Raw genomic sequence first — 27,672 nt, 5'->3', positions numbered from 1 at the left:
TTTAACAAAGGCAAAAACTCAGGTAAAAAATACCTGAGTTTTCTCATATAAAAAGTTTTATGCAACAGGCCCCATGTGTAAAGTCTAGTCTGCAGGCACAGACCCTGATTGAAACTTTGATCAACAAGTGGGCCTCCATGCAAAGACTAGCACATATAAAACCTTTTGTTTCTATGTAATGTCCAGTAGGACTGAGATAAAAAGTGGATCGTCAAATGGAAAGCTGAGAAAGTGGAGGTTGGGAAGTAGAGTATTCTTTTTGGAATGAGTGTAGTCCTTAAAGGGATGCTCTGGGCTGAGAAAATTTACATCTAAACAGAGTGAAATGCTGAAAATTTCATCAAAATCGGATAACAAGTTATTGAATTTTAAAGTATAGCAATATTTTGTGAATGCACGTCGTCATGAATATTCACGAGGTGGGCTGATGATGTCACATCCCCACATTCTCTTTTTTTATGTTATTACCATACATGAAATCATAATTTTTTGTTTTTTTCATACTACATGTGTAAATGATGTGTTTCCATTATGATGAAATAAGTTGCAGCAAGAAATAACTAATGCACTTGACAATTGTCAATCCATTTGTTTTAGTTCTTGGTAGAAAATTTTTGAATAAACCTAAAAGAACAAGTGGGGATATGAGATCATCAGCCCACCTAATGAATATTCATGAAGCCATGACTAGAACTGTTTCACCGGGTAATGCAAATCTTTAAAATTCTTTGTTATCCGATTTTGATGAAATTTTCAGCATTTTGCTCTGTGAATTTTACTCTAATTTATTGAGATATAAAATATAAATATCTCCAGCTTGAAAAATCCCTTTAAACCATGAGTGGAAAGCCGAGGAGTGGGCAGGGCGAGAGGCTCGAGTGGATGAGAGGCCGACTTGAGTTGGTGAATGGAGCTGAAGAGTAGGAGCAGGAAAAGGACTTAACATTTCAGGTTATCGTTGATCAATTTTGACAAGATATATATCATTATAAAGCTTTTGTTTTCAAACTCGATAAAAATCTTGAAAATTGATTTTGCGTGACTTATTGGTTTTGGTTTGGCTGGTCACATTTCATAGAAACACTTGGCATGTATATTACTCTCCTCTCTACTTCAATTTTAAATGCCCCTCTTCATCTTTTTAAAAAAAATTCCTTTCTCATCAACCTCTCTGTTTCACTCTCCAAACATTCCTTTTCAAGACTAATCACATTGGCCCATATTCCGAAGTAGGGTTGAATTTAAACTTTGGTCCTAACTTGTGGTTTAACTACGAATATTCAATTTTGATGCAAATTCCTTAGCAGAAGAGGTATAATGAATTCGCTCATATGCCTCTCAAGTCATTCTTAGCTGTCTAGGAAGGATAAGGAGCACAGTAAAGGCATCAATCATGCAATGAAAATAAAATTTTTGGCTTCCCATAATTTTAGCAGGGTAAGACCATGGTCTAAGCTTAACTCAGCTTCCTAATACAGGCCATGGTGAACTGTGAGCCCTTTTTTACACTTGACTGAATTGTTTCCAGGGCTCTGTCGGGATTCTTTGTATCATATTAGGTATCAAAATTAAAAACTTTAAAGGGGAATCCAACCCAAATAAAAACTTGTTTTTATAAGAAAAAGAAAAATCAGACAAGTTGATAGGTGAAAGTTTGAACAATATTGGACAAACAACAAGAAAGTTATGAATTTTTAAAAGTTGTAAATATTGGTAATCACTATATTCATGGAGACTTCAAATTGGCCGCGTATGGGATGTAATTGTGATGTAAGGCAAGGACTACTCTTTCATGTACTCCACTACATATTATGGCTAAAATGTCATTTTTCCCCAAAGTTTTATTTCAAATAATATTTTTCTTTCATGAGGACATTAAACAATATACTACCTGGGTTATATTTAGATTACTGCCCCAGGGGAGTGGGTACTTAGGAGAAAACCACAAATCCCTGATAATAAAGTACATGGCCTATGGGAAAGTTGTCCTTGCCCCTTGTCATAATTTACTTACCCAGTTGCCAATTTGGAATCTACATACTATTAGTGATCCCAATTTTTAAGCAGCTATAACTTTCTTATTGCTTGTCCGATTTCTTTCAAATTTTTACCACTCTGTTTCATTTATTTTTCTCCTTCCCCACACAACATTTTATGGCCAAGGCTGGATTCCCCTTTAATCTAGCACGGTGTATATGGATATCATACATTAGTGTATTTTTTTTAAAGCTGAGAAGCCTTGTTTTCTTTTTTTCTGGGATGCACCGCATATTTAACTTTACAACTGTACATCAAAACGTTTCAGACAAAATTCAAATTCAGCACAGACATATAATTATATGAATAGTACATAATACTTTATTGAGTCTTTGCATACAACATACATTGGGTAAAGTAACCTTCGAATACTATATCCCCATTACATAATTTTTATCATTTCAAAAATGTTTAAGTTTTACAAGTTTCCAAACTACAATAGTACAAAGCATTCTTCTCTGAAGAATGTATTGATTTTTTTTAATTACCAGACTCACATACCGGTAAGAAAATTACAAATGCAAAAAAAATAATAATTTCACACATTGGGCACATGAACATCTGATGTCATTGGTAGAAAATGAAATTGACTATTAGTCAATGTTTACTTGAATTAGATTTTAGCAGACAGATACAAATTTTGTGTTTACGTGTTTCAAGGATATCTTAATGTATATTGCTATGTTTTATTATTTCATAATTGAAACAATCTTTCTACAATTTTATCTGAAAAAATTCTAACATAAGTAACCTTAGGAAGTCTGTTTGACAGAAAGTACAATTAGAAAATGAATTATATTCTACATGCAAAATAAAATATACACCTCTAATACCAAAATATATATTCCATAATCTATGTTGCTTACAAATGTCTTTTTCTTCTTCGGAGTATCAACAGAAAAGTACCACATATCACAAGACCCTACGCTGAGTTGACACGGTGTGGTTCGGGGAATGTTTTTCGCCTGATTTTTTTTCCTTAAAAAGTTCAAGTTTAAGGTAATCTAATCTTTAATATAACAATCACTTTACAAAATTGACAACAAAAAGTTTGTATTTTTCCTACAGAGAATGATCTCCAAACTATGTCCCCATGATTTTCATATTTGAGAGGTCATCAGGAATGGGAGAGATACATTACTCAAGCAGAAACGTACTTAACATTGAATAATATTGAAACTTGATTCCTCAATTTTCTTGATTGATTGTTAACCACATACAATCTGATAAAATATTGAAATTAAGAAATAATGATCAATAACAGTACTATGTCATGCTTCAATGCGAACCCCCTGCCCCCTTTTAAATCAATTATATATTCGTCTTGACAAATGATACGAAAAGCACCAAATTAGGATCTTTTAGTTAAATGTAACCTAGCACCATAAAACCAACAAGTCGCACTGAGTGATTTGTAATTGGAGCCAATGAAGAGTGTTTTGGTCAGAATGTTCAAATTTTTGTGTTTTCTAAAAGAGTATACTCTCCCAGGCCTATTTACTGTACAAAAAGGAATGTACCAATCAAACCTAAAGTGCGTATTTTTGTCTTTTTGAGTTAAATGTTATCATATTTTGTGTTCACAAAAGCCTTGATATTCATCTCTGTTTGAACTCCTATAAATTTCAAACAGGATAAGTTCTAACAATGATACTTGTTCAAACTAATGGACAGGATGTACCTAATAAGTGTGTGAACTGTTAATCCCTTCTATCAAAATTCTATGAATTTTTAATCTTCCTTTTGTCTACAACACACAATAGTGGAAGAATAAGCTCTCTTCAATAGACAAGTAATTTTTAACCCCCTTTTCTCAAAAGGAGTGTTCCAGTGTAGTTAACATTCTCCTCTTACTTGAGAAGGGTTAGGACCAATCATTGTTAAGAGCTATATATCATTATAAAGCTTAGAGTCTCCTCCATCAGAAGGGCTATTTTACTATAATTTCATTTCTGGCGGCCTTTTTTGGGTTTCGTGGTGCATGGTCACAAATCATCAATTTTGTTTTTTACTCACTATGGAGAAATTCACAATATCTTCATCTAATAACCCTAAATGATAATTTTCACATCATATTCTCAAGGGCACTAAATCGATGTATAGTGTGGATTGAAAACATGATGAAGAAGAAATGGTGTTAAGTCTCCTAAGCCCCCACCTCCTCCTTCCCCTCCCCACCCCCTTCTCTTTCACTCTTTCTCTTTCACTAAAACTCCCAACTTTTCAGTAGCAAATCTCTACAGTTTGTGCACATATTTCCCGTGCAAAATGCTTCACTACCCCTGTTCGCCCTGGAGACGATACAATTCTGTCGCTATGGCAACAATGTTTAGGACAGCTTAAGCTTCTCTCGAAGCAAGTCCTCCAACTTGCCGGCATCGACTCCAAACTTTCGGATCCCATCGGACAGCTTCTCCACGGCCATCTGATCCTCGTTGTGCATGAAGCGGAAAGCGGCCTCGTTCAAGGTAATCTTCGCCTCGCTACTGCCTTTAGCTGCAAAAGCAAATGAAAGGAAAAGGTGGAGAGTGTTGGTTTGATGCATGCAATGAAATAGAGTACCGAGGTGATGACGTAACATCAGAGTTCCCAGCTTTTCAAGAAAACAAAATCACCTGATTTTTCCCAAATTTCCCTGCTGAAATGTAAAAATTCCCTGATAATCATTTAAATCTGTTCCCAGTTTCTAAGTTTCTAAGTTGTTGCAGTGAATTATAATTGTATTTTCACTTTTCAGTAGAAAAACAATAATGTAAAACTAATTAGTACTATTTATACACAGTCATGTAATGGCCTCCCTACTCGCCATAGCACTGTCCACTATAGCCACCATAACCAGTCATTTAATGGATGTTGTTTTGATATGCAACAAATATAAGAGTCTGACTGAATACCATGCTTGTATTTTTAAAATCAAATTCCCTGATTTTTCTCTGACTGCAGAAAAGTAAAGTAATTTTCCATGATTTTCCTGATGGGTTGGTAACCCTGAATATACTTTTGAGGAATTTCAGCGTTTTTTAATAGCATGCCTTGGCATGGAATAATGAAAAAGTGGAGTGCCTCTGGCAGTCTCGCCCGCATTACGCTATTCAATATAGCAGCAGTGCTGACTTTGGAAATGACTATAGAATAATCGTTCACAAAAAACACCATTCATATGATGATAAAATACTATGTTCACTGACCCTTGGTCATGTGACCTGAAACTCAGACAGGATGTTCAGGAATACCTGATAACCATTATGTCCAAGTTTCATGAACTAGGCCCATATACTGTACTTTCTAAGTTATGACATTTCCAAAACTTAAACTTTGGTAAGGATTTGGAAAAGCGGTGCCTATAGTTTCGTTCTGCTATGCAGGCTAGACAAAAGCCCTCACAACCCGTATTTGGTAGGACTATGGATATTGGCAGTGACTAATTTCACGAGACTGGAGCGTTGTGGCCCAGTGGATTGGTCTCCAGACTTTAAAACAGAGGGTCGTGAGTTCGAATCCCAGCCAAGGCGTTATTTCCTTCGGCAAGAAATTGATCCACATTGCGCTGATTTCTGCACTCGACCCAGGTGAGGTGAATGGGTACCTGGCAGGAAGAAATTCCTTGAATGCTCGAGCGCCCGATTAAGGTAGCCTAGCTTAGCCGGGGTAATCATAATAGCAGGGCCCACTGGGAGAACAGTTTCTGGAACTGAAGTGGCTACCCTACTTAAATATGCCGTTATTATTATCATTCTTATTAGGGATAACTACCAATAAGCCAGTTCGTAGTTCCTTTCTGCGCATGATCAAAAGATTCTACGCATGATCAGTGGAAGGTCATTTGTACTAAAGTGACATGGTGGTTTAAAATCTAATGAGATAAGCACCAACTTCGATGTCTTGATTATTCTTATATTCTTTTGAATAGTGGTTTTCATTCACATCCACAAAAAACAACAATGCGTCCACGAACAACTGGTATTTCACAGTTTGCCAAGTACATTGTGCAACTTGCTATGATATGCATTCAAAGTAGGAATGCAACAATTACCTACATAAAGTGTTCATTGGTGTGCTATTCTCGTCAACTGGTCTATTCGATTTCTTCATCCTGCTATGTAAGGCAAGCTTACGTAATATCTTGCTTTGAAATCTGCCTATCATAATGAAAGAAATGAAACGTCATTTGAACAAAATTGTCCATGAAGTAACTACGAACTGGTCTATACCTACCCGTCTCAGGATCTAGTTTGCGTGGAACTGCTTCAGTTGATTTAGACAGTTCATCCAGCAGCTTGGGGCTACAAGATAGAGAAGGAAGAAAAACAATCGTTGTGACTTAAAGGACAAGTCCACCCCCCAAAAAAACTTTTACATCCGATTTTGATGAAATTTTCAGCATTGTGCTTGTCTGATTTTTCTCTATTGATTCAAATCAACATTTTTCTGAGGTGGACTTGACCTTTAACAAAGATTTACTAAATTTACTTATTCAGTTCATCCAACAGCTTGGGCTACAAAACAGAAGACAGAAAAGAAAAACAATCGTTGTGTATTTAATGAAAAATAGCTGGACTTATCCTTTTGTTTTCTGAAGTATTTATACTTTAAAATGTTTTTCAAAACAAAAAGATTACATGTAGTCAAGCTATTGGTCAATATCTTTAAACAAATTTCTGTCACCATTCAAATCAAACAAGGAATCAAATCTAACAAATAATGCATAGGCCAGTTTTTAATGAAATTATTACAACTATTTGAAATTTACATACACTCAAGAAATTCAAAGAAAAGTTGACACTTGTCAAACATCATAAAATTTATCTGTATCTTATGAAATATATAACTGTATGTTATAAAATATTTGTGTTATCATGACGACTTTGATATCAAATAAATGAGTATGTCATGGCCCTTAACCACAATGCTTTGTCATCAGGAGAAAAATATTCAGGAATCATTCCCCCCCCCCAAAAAAAAATCTTCATATTTTAGACAAATTTAAAATAAAAACTTGACAAAGAAATTTCATATTTGTGCTAGTTACTCCTTAACACAAACATTTCAGATTACACTTTTTTGTTCAGTGGTGACATATCATGATAAATGTAATATAAATCATAGATTTCACATTTATATATTTCTATAAAACAATGTTTGAAAATAAAAAACAAACAATACAATAAATAATAATAAAAAAAAAAAAAACAATACAATAAATTTGGCACGAATTTAACTTTTTTTTCTTCAAAGAAAATTTCACCTGAAATATACTTTAATCCCAACAGCATCCCAATCATGTGAAAGAGTTTAATACGCTCTTTCATTTGACACCAAATTTGTCATGGTAGAACGGTATTTGTATTTCTGAAGATATAGTAAATTTTACAATGTTTGGCAAGCGAACAAATTTCGTTGAATTCCATGGGTGTATGTAAACTTTTGGCCTCAACTGTACATGTGGCATACAAACAAATTTTCAGGTGGTCTTAAACCTTTGCAAATGATGGACATATTAAACTACATAATGCCATCTAACCTGATAGTCAGCAAGTCGATGCCTGCAAGCTCTTTAATCTGTCCTGTGTTCCTAAAGGAAGCACCCATGACTACTGTCTTGTAGTCGTACTTCTTGTAGTAGTTGTAGATCCTCGTCACGCTCTGGACACCTGAACGACAATGGCAGTGACAATTGATAAGTCGGCCATATTAATTTTGAGATTTTCTTAATTGAGCTTGAAAAAAATAACACCTAAACATGCTTTAAAGTGAAATTTAGCTTGTCAAAATTGATTAAAGATAACCCACACTACCAACATCCAGCACCACCCTCCATTATTAATTGATAAATTAAATAACTATAGAGACACCTTTAGATTGTCAGCCCCCCTCACATTACATCATCCTGCCCCCCTATCAAAATAATCCTCCCTCTCCCCTCCCCAATTCATTAGTAGTGACTTTAATATTCACCTGGATCTTCTGCTGGTTCGTAGCTCTTTTTATCAGTGTTTTTCACGAACCAGTCGAATATACGGCCTACAAACGGCGATATCAAGGTTACCCCAGCCTCTGCACATGCAACAGCCTGTAAAAGATTAAAGATTTACCAATATTACTAATGTGACAGCCAGATTGATGTTGAGTTGGCAATGCTGAATGTTTTTTTTTTTTTTTTTGGGGGGGAGAGCTTTTACCAGTCTAGTATAGACTGTACAGCTAACAAACGGTGATATCAATGTCACCCCAGGCTCTGCTAAGGCTACAGCCTGTAAGATTCACAAATGTTAGTATTTTTTAAACAGGGATGTACTAAGGCCACTGCACACCTTACGACGATGCTCATTTTCTGAAAATATGAATGAAAAGGATTTTTTAATTTGAGGTTAATATCAACTGAAAGAATACTAACACTTTGGAGTAAAGGCCAAATTCATTCCAAAACATAACCAATTGCACGATTGCCATGGCGTCATTACGACTAGATATTAAATTCGCTTTTATTCTAATAAGGATCATACAATAGTCACAGATTTGAACATAGGTATTCGTACAATGATTTAGAACATTGCGTAGTAATCAGGTTTCCTATCCTTTTTGAAGTATCCCTGCTAAATATTGCACAAAATGTTGAGGGGGCGCCTCTGAGCCCCCCTTCCTAGATAGGGTTAAGCATTTTTAATAACTTACCTGAGCCATAGAGAAGAGAAGAGTCAGATTACAGTGAATTCCATACTCTTTCTCTAGTACTCTGTGGATAAGTATCAAGAAAATACAAAATGTAAATTATAAAGGTATATGGATTTTATTACCTAGTTGCCAATCTGTACTGCCCCCCCCCCCCCGACCTAGATAGGGTTAAGTTAAACCAGACTTCAGAATATGGGCCACTGGGTTTAACAGTAATTTGGTTGACCATTTTTAATTGTGATTTTATTGTATTTTTTTTATGTCTTAAGTTCCTTTTATTACAGTTTGGCCTATCACAAGATATCTTCCTTTTCGGCCATTTTCTTAAATTTGTTTGATGAACAATTGTTTTTTTCAAATACACATTGTTATTCATTGTCTTTTTTTATCTGATCTCTTGAGAAATAAAAATGTAAATAATAAAAGAAAATATTCATTTTGTCTGCAAGAAGTTGTTATACTTCAAGTTCTCGAATGAAACAGTGAATGAGCTTATTGGCAATTAGACAAAAGGAGCAATTTTAACTCAAATCAAATGGTTTGTCCACATAAAAAGCAAAGATTAGCCCATGTGGAATGAATCAAAACAGAATGCAACCACTATCGATGAGTAAAGGTTTCGTTTTGACCACTGATTGAATGAGGATTAGTTCATAAATATTGAGAATCCATATCATTATCTTGTAAAACGTACAATACACATCATTTTGCTTGGACATTAGAACTACTCACTCTAATATCCCTCAAAAAGTCCAAACACCCTTAGGTATGCAGTGAGTGTGACAGAATTAACTCATAAGGCATCTAGTGCATGTTATTCTAATTAATCCCCTTGATGTGCTTAATTTGTATAGTTATTAAACCCTATGATGTTCAGAGAAGATTAATAACGAAAATAAAACTACGAGCTTACTCGGCAGCTTTGATCCCTTCCCACGTCGAGCTCAGCTTGATGAGAATACGTTCCTTACTGACTCCCTCGGCTTCGTAGAGCTGGATGAGGCTTCGGGCCTTGGCAATCTGTGCATCCTTGTCAAAGGAAAGCCTGAAAAGCAACAGAGAATTGAGAGAGAGAGAGAGAGAGATCAAGTGCCAGTTCATTTCTCCCCTGGTTTGCTGTGCAAATGTGTCACTCAAAGCAAAAGGTTTGAATATGCAGCCTACGTGTACAGTCCCTAGCTGGGTTCAGACTTATGCACAGAAGGTCCCTCTCAGATGAACAAGTTGAATTTGTGCTAGTCTAAAGTCAAGACCCACCTTGTTGATCAAAGTACTATCAGGGTTTGTACATCTGCAAATTAATTATGCCAGTCAATAAAAACAAAGGTTTAAACAAGGAGCAATATAAATTTAATGAAAAAACAAGTGGAGTTCTTCTGACAGTCTCGTCAGCATTATGCTATTCAATATAGCAGCAGTGCTGACTTTGGAAATGACACCATTCATATGATGACGAAATACTATGTTCATTGACCCTAAATGACATTTGACCTTGATTGTGTGACCAAAGACTCGTGCAAGACGATCAGTGATACTTGATTACCCTTATTTTCATATCTTCATTTCACATTTCATGACAAATTTGAAAATGATCGGAGAAGAAACACAGCCAAAATCATAATCTTTGGTCAAGATTTTGATATTGATTCCCCCAACATGGTGTAAGTTAATTGACCTGAGTCATGTGACATCAAACTCTAGCAGGATGTTCAGTAATAACCATTATGTCCAAGTTTCATGAACTAGGCCCACATACTCTCTAAGTTATGATGACATTTCCAAAACTTAACGTTTGGTTAAGATTTGATGTTGACAGTGCCGCCCCGGCATCGGAAAATAAATTGACTGATTCTGGAACAGGGAAAAAATTACATACATGTAGGGGCTGGTGGAAATTTAGCCCCGAAATGTTAAAATGCCCTGGAAACTAAATGGCAACCCTGGAAAATTCCCATTCATCACAATGATGCAGATGGAAACAAAAAATTAATCTAACTAATTAATGTCAAAAGCAACATATCGTACCTGGCATCTACCTCTGTGGAAACTCTCCCAGGAACGATTTCCAGAATCTTCTTTCCAAAAGTGATCATGATTTTATCCATGGCTGTTGCCACCTGCTCATCCACAGACCTGCATTAGAACACGATATTCAATCATTAGAACACAGGCAAACGTTAAGAGAAACATATTATTATAATAATATCAACAACATTAACAACAAAACTGTTCTCCACAAGGCAATCTTCACAGAAAAGTACATGTATGAGAGTGTGTGCATGACAGGAGTGCTACTTTAAAGGGGAAGTTCACCCTTAAGAAAAGTTTGTTGTAAAAATAGCAGAAGAAATGATAAAAATATTTGTCAAGGTTTGAGGACAATCCATCAAAAATTATTAGAATTTGAAGTTTTGGATTTGTGACGTGCAGCTGCCCATTTGTTATGTGACATAAAATGCATAAATTCAAATCTTTTAATGGTTTGTGATGACTTATTTTTATTTTCTTTTTAGAAATGGGTGTGAAATGATATATATAAATATACTGAAGGTACACTCAAATATTTTCAACTTTCTGAGAAAATGACGTTTCATTGATTTTTCTCCCATATGATATGTAGGAAAGCTGCTCACACATGACTCATAAATTGAATATTTGAAGAGTGGACTCATTAATTCAAAACAATGGACTCATGAATAAAGTAGGGTGGATAACCTCAGCAACAGGCGTCACTTTGGCACACTGTAACAAAAGCATTCAACAAAATTAGACATTTTTAACATAAGCGGTAATTAGGCGTAATTTTTACAGGAAATCTGCATTAACTATGGGTTCAACTGATGGTTTTAAAAACCACATTTGTTAATTTTTTATTCGGGCCCTTATAAAGTTCTCTTCCCTAAATTCAGTACTTACGATGCGCTTGCTTTTGCACTAGCCACTACGCCATTAACGAGGTCATCATATGCTGGCATCTGTGCAGCTTGTAAGATCAGCGATGGATTCGTGGTCGCATCTGTTGGCTTGTACGCGTCAATTGCTATCAAATGATACAAGAAGAAAAAAGAATAGCTGTTTATATCATTCTTCTTTATAAAATCCTATTGGTTTGATTGTAGAAGGGGAAGGGGATGGGGGTTGGCACCTGGGAATGACAAATATCATACATGTAAATGAACCACGCGGTCATTTAGTCGCAATCATTGGCAAATGAAAAGAAAACTTCAAACGCTATATAAAACTGTTTGCAAATACTATAGATTCGCAAGATCATGTTCAAAATTTCTATGCAACAAGCAAATGTCTTTGAAAAAAACCCGCCACAACAAAACCTTTCAACCTTTTATGAACACTGGCCAAATCTCAAAATTCACTACGTTCACAAAGCATTAGCTGGTTCAATGAAACCTCCCGTTTTTAGAGATGACATTCCTGAATCCCCTTTTAATGGAATTTGACAAAAAATTATTAAAATAACAAGTGCACATATTTGTCATTTTGATTCATCTATAAACCATTTTGAAGTCAGGGCAGGCAAAAAATAATTTTACTTAATCAAAGGGGGCTACTTTGGCAACATTGAATATGAAACTTTAACCTTGCGACGAATGGGGGGTTTCCAGACTTCTAGTGCACCTTTTTTTTGTAATACCAGGGCACTCTCAGTTATTTCAGGGGCTACAAGTAAATCGCCCCCAGCATCTGTGTAATTTCTCCCCCTCCCCGAGTCAGGGTGATCCTACCCTTTAAACTGACTCTGAATGGGTATTATGAAATGCAAGATTCATGTGCATACATAAATGCAGGTACACATATTAAGTACACAAGACCATATCATCACACTCACTATATGGTGTAGGGCATTAGGCCTGCCGGTACATGTAGCATGACTTGCACATTCCGTTACTATCTCCGCATATTATAATCTTATTATTACATGTACTTTATGCAGCCGTTGCTTTTCAATCATCATGGGATTTTTTTTTGCCCTGACTCACAAAGAGTTGAAATTGATGAATCAATCAATCTCAACTATATGGAAGTCGTACGACCGTACACCATACCTAGAAAATGGTTCAAGCAAAAATGCATTTTGGATAATGGCATTGCTGCTGGCTTTTCATAGTGGTGGTTGATCGGGGGAGCGTTCCATCAACATTCTTGTCTGATACATTGTCAGATCTGACAACTTTCCTTGAATCTATACGAAACAGGACTTGTTGGATAAAATGTCCGACATGTCCTTACATGAAACACTCCCCTGATCAATTGCGACTCTTTGTAAGACGGGCCCCGGATCAGCACGAAACAATCAATGGAGACACAATACTAGCAAAACATGTTCCGGGATTCATCCCACGATTATTATCCTTTATAGAGAAATCTTCAAACATATTTTGGGTAATTAGAATTCCTTTTATAATAGGATTGCATAGTAATTGAATGCTTATTTTAAAGAGACCAAAGTGTGTGTGTACACTAGTGTATGCTCCACAATTTATGGTGATTCCCCCACTTTTATAATACATGTGTATTAAAGGCCAAGTCCACCCCAGAAAAATGTTGATTTGAATAGAGAAATATCAAACTAGCATAATGCTGAAAATTTCATCAAAATCGGATGTAAAATAAGAAAGTTTAATATAACATTTTAAATTTTCACTTATTTTTCAGAAAACAGTGATATGCAAAACTCAGTGACATACAGTACAAAAGAAACAGTTGATGATGCCCCTCACTATTTCTTTTGTTTTTACTGCTTGAATTATACATTTATTTTTTTTTTACAGATTTTACAATGAGGACCAACTTGACTGAACCATACATTCTTAAACAGTGCTAATTCTGCATGTTCAGGGAGGAATTAATTGTTGCTTCACTTGACAATGAGAAAATAGAATATTTCATAGTTTAAGTAGTTAAATAAAAAAGAAATAGTGTGTGGATGATGTCATCAGTTTCCTCATTTGCATGCTGACCAGGATGTGCAATATTATTTAACTCTTTTATGAAAGTAAGCGAAACTACAAAATGTCATAACTTTCTTAATACATCTAATTTTGATGAAATTTTCACTGTCATGCTTGTTGGATTTTTCTCTTTTTTTATTCAAATCCTTTTATAATAAAGTTTTTAAAAAATTATTTTCACAAGATTTATTAATGGGCTGATCAGGCTACAAAATGTAGAATCTTGATATTGAGCAAACATGTAGGCCAGGAGACACCCACTGTCACCCAGCATCTCAAGTCCGTCTAAGGCGTCTATACAGTATTCTAGCATACATAGAGAAGAGTGCAGTCATTAATTAGCGGCTGTTTGAAATGACTGCAGGCAAGCGGGCAGGCTGGCACTTTATTTAGATTGAAGGAAGAATGCAAGCCTTAATCAAAAGGCATTCCACCCACTCCCCAATACCTACATTGTACATGTACTCAATATTCTGTTTCATATTGTAGGACTGTTATTAGGTGGTCTGTCTAAGACAGATCACCTATTGATTTCGTCAGAATTTTCTTTATTTCTTTCTTTATTTATTCTTATCACCTATGTTTGTCGCCAACTTTTCTCCGAATTGGCTGAATCAATTTAGCTGATTTTTCTGTCATATATAGAATCTATCATAGAGACGGCATACTAAGCTTTTCAAGGTCATCTGGTCATGATGACGTCATCTACGCGCCATTTTGTAAAATTCTTCATTTGATCATATCTTCATTATCAATTATCAAAAATTAACAATATTTACATGACATTAACTTCAGGTCAAGGGTCAACTGTCAATGTCATCAAAGGTCATGTAAAGGTCATGACGCGCGCGTACGCGCGCGTCAAAGGTAAAAAAATCGTCCAAATGGCCTATAAAATTTTTTGGATACGTTTTAGGTCATTTTAAGCATTTCAAAAATTTGCGCGCGCGCACGTATGCGCGTTCGTTTCCGCGCGTAACGCCTGAACGCAACGCAGAAACACCGTTTTTTTAATATCATTCCATTGCTAATGAAATTCTGAGCAATTTGATACCCAATTTAGCTCTCTATGACCAATAGTAACGAAATTAACACCCGTTAAAGTTTGCAGCACGTGTGCGCGCGAGCTCTCACTATAGGCCATATATGGGCAAAAACATGCCTATTGAAAATTCACTGTAGCTCTTTAAATAGTCCATTGACCCCCAATTTTTTTTTCATATATCGATAGAGTATGAGTTGTAGATTTGATTTCATGTCATCAATGTCCCTAAATTATATCATGACGTCATCAAAATGGCGCCTAAACTAAAAATTTCAATTTTTTCAAAAATGACGTCATCAAATTTATGCAAATTTGGTTGTAACTTCTTAAATATTGTTTTTCGCCCAGATTTGGATATGTTGTAGTTTAGAATGTACTCTTTCTCCTAAGTTAACATAAATTTTCGTTTTGAGATACGCATCATTGCGTAAAACAGCGATGAAAAGAGGCATGTCATTTTTCCTTATTTTGTGTGTAATGTCTATGGGAATTTTCTTTTTGTCAAAACTGGATTCGACATTCCTCTATTTCGTGAGCCATATCTCCATTGTCTCTTGTCAGCTTTCCCTGAGCTTTTAACATGTTGTAGCTGAGATTCTGGGCTATCGGAATGTGCCCTTCATTTTTTGATCAGATGCCGGGATCATGCCCGTATTTCACTTGCAAAATTGGAATTGTAATTCTCAAAATTGCTTACGTGTAATCTCTATGGGGAATATCGTGGCTCAATGGATAACGCATTTGACTTGCTTTCTCGAGGGCGGAGGTTCGAGTCCTGGGGTGAACAAGATGATTTTTTTCCCATTTTTTTTCTTTTTACCACCTAATACATGATCCTTTATGATAATTTAAAGGTACAAAAGTTAAAATTTACCAAGATAAAACAGATTATAATTACTTTTTTCATATCACATGTATTGTCATACATCAATGAGACCCTTTTGCAGTGCTTTATCATCTCCCGTCTTTCACAAGTATTCCATCCATAATGAGCATTCCGTTGTCACCATGAAGATCATATTGATATGCATGAATATGGTAATAGTAATCATGATGCCGAGAATAAAGACAGACCACCTAATTCGTCCGCATGACGAATTAAATTCTAGTTTTGACATTTGGTTTCCTTAATTTAGTTATTTTACAGATCAAGCTTTCATCTTTATTTACATTCTTGATTTTCTGTTGCCATCCATTTACATAATTTGACTTTCAACCTGCTTCTCAAGTCATTCCTCTCCTATTCAGATGTGTTCATTCATCCACTTCTGCAGCCTCAGTAGACATAGTCTGCTATGCAGACTCGTTGAATCAGCTGAGGTACACACACTGCAGATGTGGGTCTCCCGGAGGGGCCACTTACATTGACGAGTGGATACCATGCGCGACCAAAAAAACACGTAAAAAGGATGTCTTTTTCACGATAGGGCACGTTACGTACGTAACGTGATAAGGGTGTCAAAAACACAAAAATAATGAAAAAAGGGTATATCTATTTCGCTAGGAAAATTACGTGTTTAGGGTCGAATTTGCGGGGATGATAAAATAAAATTCAAATGTTTTATAAAGGATATCCTTTTTGCCCCAACACTTTGTGTTTAGAGTCTGATTTGCGCGAGGTGTAGAAGATGGGGTCGTACTATAAACCAGTTAAGGTTAAGCCGACGACCGAAGGACCCGTAACAATAAAACATTCCTGTACTTGTTTAGGGGTTCATATCAGGGAATATTTGCCAAGAGTATATCGTTTTGTTTGGGGTAGGGTTTCACACGCCAATACTTGTTAAGGGGTGCATTTTCAGAATATGGAAATTACGTGTTTAGGGTGCTTTTCGAGACCCCATGGTCGCGCATGGTATCCACTTGTGAATGGAAGTGGCCCCCCCGGGGTGGGTCGACATTTGTAGACTAGGGTCTACAATAATCTACATAATCTGCAAGGTTGCTTGATACATGTAGCATGTTCACACAAACTCATGCATGTCTCGTGATCTGTTTTGGATTTTATAGACTCCCGATCTCTTATAATTCCCATCAGATTTTGTCGCTTACAGAGATCTGAATACATGTCTGACTGTACAAGTTCAGACTTCATTACAATACATCTGTCATATTTTTTAATTTTGGGTCAATCCACGTCAAATCAACCAATTTTCAGACAATTTGTCACCCGACCCCCTTCGATTTTCTTTAAACTCGCACCAAATGTTCCCCCAAATGTCTGACGGAAAAATCTGAAATATTTGCCCCAAGGTCAAACGGTTGCTAAGATACGGCCTCCCTTAGCAACCAATGCGTGGCCAAACAACCAAGTTTTAAAAAAATTTGCTATTTTTGATCGACTGCTGCAACCAAGTTTGATGAGGTAGAGTGCTTATTTTCTGGAAATTGGAAGAACTTTTTAGTCTTAACATGCACAGTATATTACGGCACGGATCTGACCAGCCGTTATTGCGCACGAGGTCGCCGAAAATGGTGTTAAGCATCCAAGTCAGTGATTTCGGGTGCATGTTTGGAAGCTCATAACTTCCAAATTCAATTAGCTTCTAGCCCAATATCATGCATATTTGAAGACTATCACTTGCTCAACAGACCTACAAAAAATTGGCCCAAACGTGCGCGTCGATTTCTTGTAGGGCGCCCTCAAAGTTGGATTTTTTCTAAAAGTTGCCAAGTTCAAGGTCACGGATCACCCCTCGTCCCATCGAGGAACAGCACCAATTTCTGTATACCGATAGACAATTACCTATATTTTCATGGGATACTTAAAATTTTTTGTGACCGAAATGTTTAATAGCTCGTTTACGCATTCGAAAATGGTCGTAAACACCCCAAAACCAATGCAAAACGATACATACAGGTTTATCAGCACACTTCACATTGCAATAAATCAGAAATTAAAAGCCAACGAACACTGGTATTGTCTGTAATGGTAGTCTGTAATTAGTACTAAAAGGATATGCATCACAAATAGTTTGACTTATTGGCAATGACCTTGAAAAATACAACTGAAAATCATTATAAACAATAAATCAGGTCAATTTTCCGTGATTATAGGGCACTAAACTGTATTTACACGTACTTTCACTTGTGTGTCATTTCAAAACAAATGATGATTTTAAGCTGATAATTGCAAATCCTGTTCCTTTCAGGTTGTATTTTAATATCCAAATAATACATAAAGTCACATCTTTATCTTTTGACCTTGACATTGATCTAAAAATAGCTGAAAATGCCTTAAAATTAGCATATTCACAACACCCGTGAGTTTTACAACACATTTCAGAATTGATTTTCTCACAGACTAAAAGCCTGATCATGTTGATATTTGCAGTACTGGTAGTCCATAATGAGTACTTGGATGATCTAATATTAATTAATTCTTTTTCACACCACAATGACCTTGAAAAAATGGCTGAAATTCACCCAAAATCTTTAATCCGCCAATATCCCATCATAAAAGGTTGTTTACACCGACTTTCACTTATGTGTCATTTCAACACAAATGATGATTTTAGGCTGATAATTGCAAATCTTGTTCCTTTTAGGTTGTATTTTAATATCCAAATGATACATAAAGTCACATCTTTATCTTTTGACCTTGACATTGATCTAAAAATAGCTGTATATGCCTTAAAATTAGCATATTTACAACACCTAATTTACAACACATTTCAGAATTGATTTTCTCGCAGACTAAAAGCCTGATCATGCTGATATTTGCAGTATTGGTAGTCCATAATGAGTACTTGGATGATCTAATATTAATTAATTTTTTTTTACAACACAATGACCTTGAAAAGATGGCTGAAATTCACCCAAAATCTTTAATCCACCAATATCCCATCGTTAAAGGTTGTTTACACCAACTTTCACTTATGTGTCATTTCAACACAAAATAATGATGATTTTAAGCTGATAATTGCAAATCTTATTCCTTTGAGGTTGTATTTTAATATCCAAATAATACATAAAGTCACATCAGTCACAGGCTTTTAGTCTGTGAGAAAATCAATTCTGAAATGTGTTGTAAAACTCACGGGTTTGTGAATATGCTAATTTTAAGGCATTTTCAGCTATATTTTTAGATCAATGTCAAGGTCAAAAGATAAAGATGTGACTTTATGTATTATTTGGATATTAAAATACAACCTGAAAGGAACAAGATTTGCAATTATCAGCTTGAAATCATCATTTGTGTTGAAATGACACATAAGTGAAAGTCGGTGTAAACAACCTTTAATGGTGGGATATTGGCAGATTAAAGATTTTGGGTGAATTTCAGCCATCTTTTCAAGGTCATTGTGTTGTAAAAAAAATTAATTAATATTAGATCATCCAAGTACTCATTATGGACTACCAATACTGCAAATATCAACATGATCAGGCTTTTAGTCTGCGAGAAAATCAATTCTGAAATGTGTTGTAAAACTCACGGGTGTTGTAAATATGCTAATTTTAAGGCATATACAGCTATTTTTAGATCAATGTCAAGGTCAAAAGATAAAGATGTGACTTTATGTATCATTTGGATATTAAAATACAACCTAAAAGGAACAAGATTTGCAATTATCAGCCTAAAATCATCATTTGTGTTGAAATGACACATAAGTGAAAGTCGGTGTAAACAACCTTTAATGGTGGGATATTGGCGGATTAAAGATTTTGGGTGAATTTCAGCCATTTTTTCAAGGTCATTGTGTTGTGAAAAAGAATGAATTAATAAAAGATCATCCAAGTACTCATTATGGACTACCAGTACTGCAAATATCAACATGATCAGGCTTTTAGTCTGTGAGAAAATCAATTCTGAAATGTGTTGTAAAACTCACGGGTGTTGTGAATATGCTAATTTCAAGGCATATACAGCTATTTTTAGATCAATGTCAAGGTCAAAAGATAAAGATGTGACTTTATGTATTATTTGGATATTAAAATACAACCTGAAAGGAACAGGATTTGCAATTATCAGCTTAAAATCATCATTTGTTTTGAAATGACACACAAGTGAAAGTACGTGTAAATACAGTTTAGTGCCCTATAATCACGGAAAATTGACCTGATTTATTGTTTATAATGATTTTCAGTTGTATTTTTCAAGGTCATTGCCAATAAGTCAAACTATTTGTGATGCATATCCTTTTAGTACTAATTACAGACTACCATTACAGACAATACCAGTGTTTGTTGGCTTTTAATTTCTGATTTATTGCAATGTGAAGTGTGCTGATAAACCTGTATGTATCGTTTTGCATTGGTTTTGGGGTGTTTACGACCATTTTCGAATGCGTAAACGAGCTATTAAACATTTCGGTCACAAAAAATTTTAAGTATCCCATGAAAATATAGGTAATTGTCTATCAGTATACAGAAATTGGTGTTGTTCCTCGATGGGACGAGGGGTGATCCGTGACCTTGAACTTGGCAACTTTTAGAAAAAATCCAACTTTGAGGGCGCCCTACAAGAAATCGACGCGCACGTTTGGGCCAATTTTTTGTAGGTCTGTTGAGCAAGTGATAGTCTTCAAATATGCATGATATTGGGCTAGAAGCTAATTGAATTTGGAAGTTATGAGCTTCCAAACATGCACCCGAAATCACTGACTTGGATGCTTAACACCATTTTCGGCGACTTTGTGCGCAATAACGGCTGGTCAGATCCGTGCCATAATATACTGTGCATGTTAAGACTAAAAAGTTCTTCCAATTTCCAGAAAATAAGCACTCTACCTCATCAAACTTGGTTGCAGCAGTCGATCAAAAATAGCAAATTTTTTTAAAACTTGGTTGTTTGGCCACGCATTGGTTGCTAAGGGAGGCCGTATCTTAGCAACCGTTTGACCTTGGGGAAAAATATTTCAGATTTTTCCGTCAGACACTTGGGGGAACATTTGGTGCGAGTTTAAAGAAAATCGAAGGGGGTCGGGTGACAAGCATTTGTTGATTTGACATGGATTGACCCTTTTAGCCCTTTCCAGAGGATACAAAGATAGTGTATGATTATTAACAAAAGACATTTACATGTATAAAAGCATACCCTTTTCTCTCAAGAAGTTAGTGCATACGATAATACACATTGAATTTGGTGGGTTCACAGGATGGTGCATTATCTATTGGTTGCAGTGCACAGGCAAATTGCCACACTTACAAGGGCCTGTGCCTACAGACTACCTTCAGATAGCAGCAAGATGTAGTGAGGCATTCACTGACGATGCCCACTCATGAAAAATTCATTTTTGTGCTGTAAAGCGATACATGTATGCTTGTGCAAAGACAGGTGGCATGGTTTGTTTTCAATTGGTGTATGTTGCCGATTCTTCCCATTACCAACTCGTCTTCTATCATTTGGTCTAACATCAGTTCATCCACTATCCACATGGTCTCATTTTCAATTTCATCCACTCACCATTTTCATCTAATAAACAGTCTATACAACTGATATGTAGGGGAAGGCGGGGTAAGTTGTGACAGTTTTTTATTTTTGCATGTTAGAATTGATATGATTAATAATCTTGTCGAAATAAGTACCTTGCCTTGAAATTTAATTCTTCTGAAATATTTTCCACCTATATATAACTTTCTATCCCCACACTGAAATTCATCGTGACCTTTGAAAAAAACGATGTCAAATGGCTCAACTTGCCCCATATATGGGGTAAGTTTGAGCCACCTTCTGGGGTAAGTTGAGCCACAAAAACTATGTACAAAATGTATGAGGGGAGAACCAGCATGTCAATTTTTTGTTTATAGTCTTTTCACTTGCTAATTCTCTATAAATACTAACATCCTTTAAAAGGAAAAGAGCAGTCATGTAAATTTGCTCCTTTCAGCCAGCATTTCAATCGATTTTTATGGTTTGTTTGTTTTTTAAGATACATTACCATAGGAATTATCATGGTTCAACTTGCCCCATGCTGTTTGGCTCAACTTACCCCAGTCCGAACTTAGTGTGATAATTTTGTATCCACACATTTATTATGCATCCATCATATAAAAGACTATGACAAGAATGAAGATCCATACCTGGACTAATAATGTTGTTATCATGTCTTTATTATATTTAAAGACGTGTGTGTTTATAAAGCACTTATCTATTTCACACCCTTTTTTACTTTTTTGGCTGAAATTCATATTTTTCCCTCTAAAAAACTACTTTTTGTTTCAAAGTTGAAAACAATGTGGTGGGGTTAGGGGTTATGCTATGGGTCATCAATACATGACACCACCACAATGTCTGACTCATTCATTATTGGCCTGGGGCTGGTGGCTCAACTTGCCCCTATGCTCAACTTACCCCGCCTTCCCCTATACATGTACCATTTGGTCTATTAACTCGACTTTAAGTGTTGATTGGGCGAAATGAATGAAAATAAAACAGGTAATGGACCACTGGCTATGGGATGAAATGGTCATAGAATATTAGATAAAGTGATGATTGGACCAAATGGTTGTGGGACTATTAGACAAGATATTTATGGACGGAATGGTATTAGACTAAACAAAGCTTCATGCATATGGTGAGTGGATGAATAGGCAATCAATGACTTTGCATTTTACCGGTGGTATTGGTTCTTTCACCTTTGATCAAGGGTTTATATCATGCGGACATTCATTGTTGCCAAGTACATCCTTTGTTTTTCCCATGTTGCAAATTATGTGTAGAGCCTGATCAAGAAGACTAGAATACTTTTGCATGGACTGTGGCTGCCCTTTATTACATGTACATGCATGAGGGTTTGGAGTCTATTCTTGACCATTGATTCTATGAAATAAATGCCTATTTGTTTATTTTTTTATTGAAAAATTGGGTCTGTGAAAATGTACAGTTTGGATAAAATAACTGACAAATTGTCAAAGATCGTAGAAACATGGTGTGGAGTATCATTACAAATTGCTTCCACATTGACGATTTTTAGAAAAATTAGGAAGAGAATTCCAGTACCGGGTAGTCCTAATTTTCACTTGTTTATGATTGCAAAAAATAGATCAATTTAAAAATTGAGGCAAAGTGCACTTTTTCTCCAAATTATGCGCACATAAGCACAGTAATATATAGGGACTTCCTTGTCAATTTAAACACAAGCTTCTGATACAGTTTCTGGTTTTACAGGAAATGATCACAGAAAAGGACCTTTCGATTCAGCAGCTTTTTGTGGAAAAGCAACAAGGCATGAATAATACAAAAGCCAGTTGTAGAATGAAGGCCACTGAGTGTTAGATACATGTAGACTGGCAAATTGGAAATTGTAATTCGCCAGTCACCTACAAAAGTGCAGCAAAACAACCCAACTTTAAAAAGGAAATGGTTAGCAATTTAGCATCGCTTTGCAGTGTAAAAGTCTGATCTGAACTGAACTACACTGTACATCACATATGCAGTACAGTAATTAAAGCTTCCATTATAATAGATGCAGTGATTAGACCTGAAACTCTTACAATGAACAGTACATGTAATTGCACAAAACATGTACTGTGCACTACCATTTTATGTTGAAAGTGGGCGTGGCACATTCTGTGGTACAGAGACACAGTATGTTTTTGATTAGTACTGGGGGAGGAGGGGGGGTGAGCAATATAAGAGGCACATGCCACGGACAAGTTTTCGTGCAATTGTACATATTATCTCTACAATCGTAATCATTCTTTTTCTAGAGCTCTAATGATGGCAGTACAGTACAGTAGTCCTTGGAAAACAGCAATGCTTCTTGTATTGCATCTACAGGTGGATAAATTTGAGTCATTGATATTCATAATGCAGCATTCATGAGTTTTCTGTATTTTCTTTAAGATTGGAAAGAGATTCTATGATTTTTCATTACAAATTAACGTGGCATGTTAAGATTTAAAGGGAGAGACAACATGATGTGCATGTACATGTATGTAAATTGGTATAAAATGGGAGCTTCTGCCTGGTAAGTATTTGTTTACAACGAGAGTGAGACACATTGTATAAAGCACACAAATAAAGAATGACTGACCCCCCCTTGTCAGTGCCTGGAGAATGATGGTCTTTATACTACGTGTACATGTAGGCCTGCTCACTGTAGCAGAAAATATTTGTTGTTGTTATGAGTGTGTACAGAGCCAGGGCTTAAATTAATCTATGGCCATCGATGCCCCTACACATGTAGCTGGCCATGATGCCCTAAAAAAAAAGAGATCAATTACACCCAAATATCAAAACCGGCCGGCTGGCTATGGCAGAAAGCAAAAAGCGCATGCATGAGTCGCAGACAAAATGGTAGACGGATCGCAAGGTGCGCAATGTCGAGGCTTATGACTACATGTACCTTGCAATTCCTATCCTCTCACTCAGTCACAAGCCAGTCACAGACCAGTCTGGTCGTAAGGTGTGCGGTGGCCTTAAAGGTATTGTTTAACTTTGTGAGCAGCCGATTAAAAAAAATGTCAAACCAAGGTGAAACAAGTGCATGTATTAGAACTAATAAACCATGAAAACAACCATTATTGAGAATGAAAAGCTAAAACTACAAGGCAAACCCTGATTTTGTAAATAGGTGTCTTATAGACGCCTAAATAATACACGTAAGTGTATGGGATGAAATTAGGAATGTGTTTCCGGTCACTTTATATTTCAATTTTTGAAGCACTAAATAATTATTTTCGAAAGCAATTTTTTCTGGGCTTCATTTTTGTAACACATCACTGACACAGGTGACAAGTGTGACCTTCTAGCTCAGATTTTTTAAAAGTCAAACCAATGTTAACCAATCACTTTAAGGCAAGGTTCATGTCATAAGCCAAAACCCTCTAATTTAACAAATTTATAATAACATGTTACGTATGGGACATTTTGTCCCCATAGAGAACAAACACAATTTGCCCCATAATTCTAAAACTTGAAATAATTTGATAATGGAAATAATGAAATGTTTTATATTTTTTAATGTTCTCAGACATATTTGATATGATTGAAAAGGAAATTAGCCATTTCAACAATTTTTTTCTTGTTTTTCATGGTTTCATGAATATGTATTTCTATTGCTTTTATTTGTTTTTCCTTTTCTCCATTTTCACAATTTTTTTGCTTCGATTGTCTTCATTAAGTATTTATAACAAATCAGTTCATAGAAACAAAAGAAAAAAGTAAATAAACCACTATTATTAAAGAGCAATCTTGAAATGCCCATTTTACCAATTATGCAAATTAGGTGCCCAAAATTAGCATAAATATGCATATTATCAAATTTTTCTTAATGAAATTTTAAAATTCAACATTTGGGCTTTCTTACCCCCACCAAAGATAACTTCTTAAATTAAAGATGAAATTTTGCCTTCTAGGGTGACCTTTTCATGGACTTGCCCTGTTATAAAACATAAGATCTAGATATTATACAGATCTTTTCAACTTTCCAAATATATTTTAATCCCTGGCACCAGGAAAAAAAAGAAGGAAATTTGATGTGAAAATGCCATTATAACAGAAATGTGCCCCTGGTGCTTTAACGGCATTTTGACATTACAAATTTTAATTGTGCCTCTAAAAGGGGGGGCATGGGCCAGCTTTGCCCCCCCCCTTGATCCACCAGTGTGTGGGGGCTGATGTCAAAGTCAAGGATTGATTTAAGTTTAGACAGTGTTGGGCGGATGTGGCTGTCTTTCCCATTTTTTTTCTTTCAGTAGGGATTATCAATGTACCAGTTAATTATGAATATTATTTACTTACTTAATATTCATACCGACTTACCGTTAAATGAATTCTTTGTACTATGATTCTACTGCGTCTCTTGATCTATATATTTATTTTGCTGTTTGTCAATGTTGATGTCACTGAAAGAATCAACTGAAATACAATGGAGAAATCTCCTGACCCCCCGCCCCCCCTGCCCATTTTCTTTTGTTTCCTGCTTAACAAGTGTACAAGGATGATCCAGAACAGAGGGTAGGGGGGGGGGGGGGCAAAAAAAAATGACCTGGATCACCTCAAATAATTGCTCAAATGTTACACGTAAATTCCCACCCATTCACATACACATCTCAAAAAAGAGTGTGACACAGCAGCATATATTTCGCACCTTAATTTTATTGCGACATCAAAGGCACACATCAATTCATGCATGTGATTTGCATTTTAAACATCAGAGCAGTGTTTCCACTTTGAAGGAAATTACCCGAATTCCGGGAAATCCAGACGTTTTCCAGGTAATTTCTGGGAAATGAAAAAATTCCAGGAAATTCCAGGAAATTCGAAAATTACAATGAAACAACAATTAAATATAGCAACTATTAATATTCATGTTATATTTACATGATTTTAACCTCCATACATAGCTCAAAATTTTTCGCTCGCGCTCCGCGCTCGCATTTCGTAATATTGTTCCTATTTTTAAAGAGGGCGGGGACAAAAAAATGCTAAATTCCTTGATTTTTACCACCTGGAACAAATTTACACTCAATTTTCGTTAAAAATCAAACTTGAAAATTCCAGTAAATATTCATGAATTTCAGGAAATTTGGAATCCAATTTCGGGAAATTTATTTTGGAGCTGTGGAAACACTGCATCAGAGTTTCTACAACATAATTGAATTATGAATATGATGAAGTTACTTTCAAGCATGGCCGGAAAATCCCAGGGGGGACGTGTCCCCCCTACTCAAAATAGTAGGGGGGACACAATATCAAATGTCCCCCCTAATATTTGTGGTCTTTTATGATGGTAAGAATTTATCATTCAAAATCGATATGAAACATGTATTTTAGGACGAGATGACCCTACTTTTGGGATGAATGGTAACCTTTTTTTTTTGCTTGTCAAATTTATTTTCTTCGAATTAACCTTAAATTTTGGGTGATAACCTTTTTTTTGTGCTTGTCAAATTTTTCAGCCCCTTGTCCCCCCTACCTTTTGGGAGAGATTTTTGCCCCTGCTTTCAAGTGTTCACTAGATCTATTTTGTAATTTGTATGTAAAAAAACCAAAACGTGCAAAGGACAAATCCATGTCAACTCATCACTGAGAAAATCTTTAATAAAGTTTGACAAAAAAATATGCAAATTGCACATATGAATTAAATGTGTTTTAATTTGCATATTCAAGGTTAATGGAAAAAGAAAACATACTTTTAAAATGTAGAGCATCCCATATATAAGTTTAAAATTAATGGTCATGACATACATAGACTCTAGTTCTAATAAGTTACACATCAGTACATCTATCACTGTATTGTAAAAATCTTCAAAATATTTCCAAGGTGGAAAATTACTAGGCTAGGCCTACATGTGTATGCAAATTTCAACTCATTTAATATGCATTATTTGCATATTCAAGATCAACATTAATAAAACATACTCTTAGTCTTACAGTGTAATGTTAGAGCAAGTAATAATAAGCTTCAAAAATCAAAATGAAAGGTTACCGTACAAGATATAGGTAGGGCCTAGGTCTAATGATCTAGGCCTAAATAATCTGCTTTTTTTAATAAAAACAATCTATTTTTTACAAAATTTCACAAAACTGTTTTTTGACAAAACAATACATGTTTTGACACTTTTGTATTGTTGTTGGTCTATTAAAGTAAAAAATAAGCCTTGGTTTTATGTGTTCTCAAACTCAGCTCAAAGTGCTATGGTTTCTTAAATCACATGAATTTCCTGATTTACGTCAAAATTTGACGTTTGTCCAACTCAAAACCTGTCTCAGTGTCTGTCGCAGTGTTCTGGCCGCGCCGGTGGATTGGCGGTGCCTTTTCGCGGAGAAGCCCCAGCCCGGGATGGATGGATATCGTATTCGTATAAAGAATGGGCTAAATACAAAAACTTACCTTCAAAATTGCCGGTATCGCAGACAACAGTGGTAAACTGTTTAAGATGATCAAGTGAATTCGCCATTTTCCTTCGCTTTTCCTCTGACATAATGATGTTGTTGAACCGATCACTGCTATTTATACCAAACCAAGCATGCGAGCGCGAGAGAGCTAGAGGAAGAGA

The 27,672-nt window shown here is 35.7% G+C and overlaps 1 protein-coding gene across 1 annotated transcript; it reads right to left on the bottom strand.

Moving 5' to 3' along the window:
- Positions 1 to 2,335: 2,335 nt before the first annotated feature.
- LOC121405802 (transaldolase-like) lies at positions 2,336 to 27,672 on the bottom strand. The gene is made up of 9 exons (XM_041596758.1): positions 27,507 to 27,672; positions 11,626 to 11,749; positions 10,735 to 10,842; positions 9,623 to 9,754; positions 8,710 to 8,770; positions 7,993 to 8,107; positions 7,559 to 7,688; positions 6,253 to 6,320; positions 2,336 to 4,533 (listed from the first exon to the last, which is right to left on the bottom strand). Exons 1-9 carry the CDS (start codon positions 27,595 to 27,597, stop codon positions 4,367 to 4,369), a joined length of 996 nt encoding a protein of 331 aa, XP_041452692.1. The 5' UTR covers positions 27,598 to 27,672; the 3' UTR covers positions 2,336 to 4,366.

Source organism: Lytechinus variegatus, chromosome 19, assembly GCF_018143015.1.
Source record: "Lytechinus variegatus isolate NC3 chromosome 19, Lvar_3.0, whole genome shotgun sequence".
Taxonomy (NCBI): domain Eukaryota; kingdom Metazoa; phylum Echinodermata; class Echinoidea; order Temnopleuroida; family Toxopneustidae; genus Lytechinus; species Lytechinus variegatus.
The sequence above is the reverse complement of the archived record's forward strand: the minus strand, read 5'-3'. Positions and strand labels throughout refer to the sequence as shown.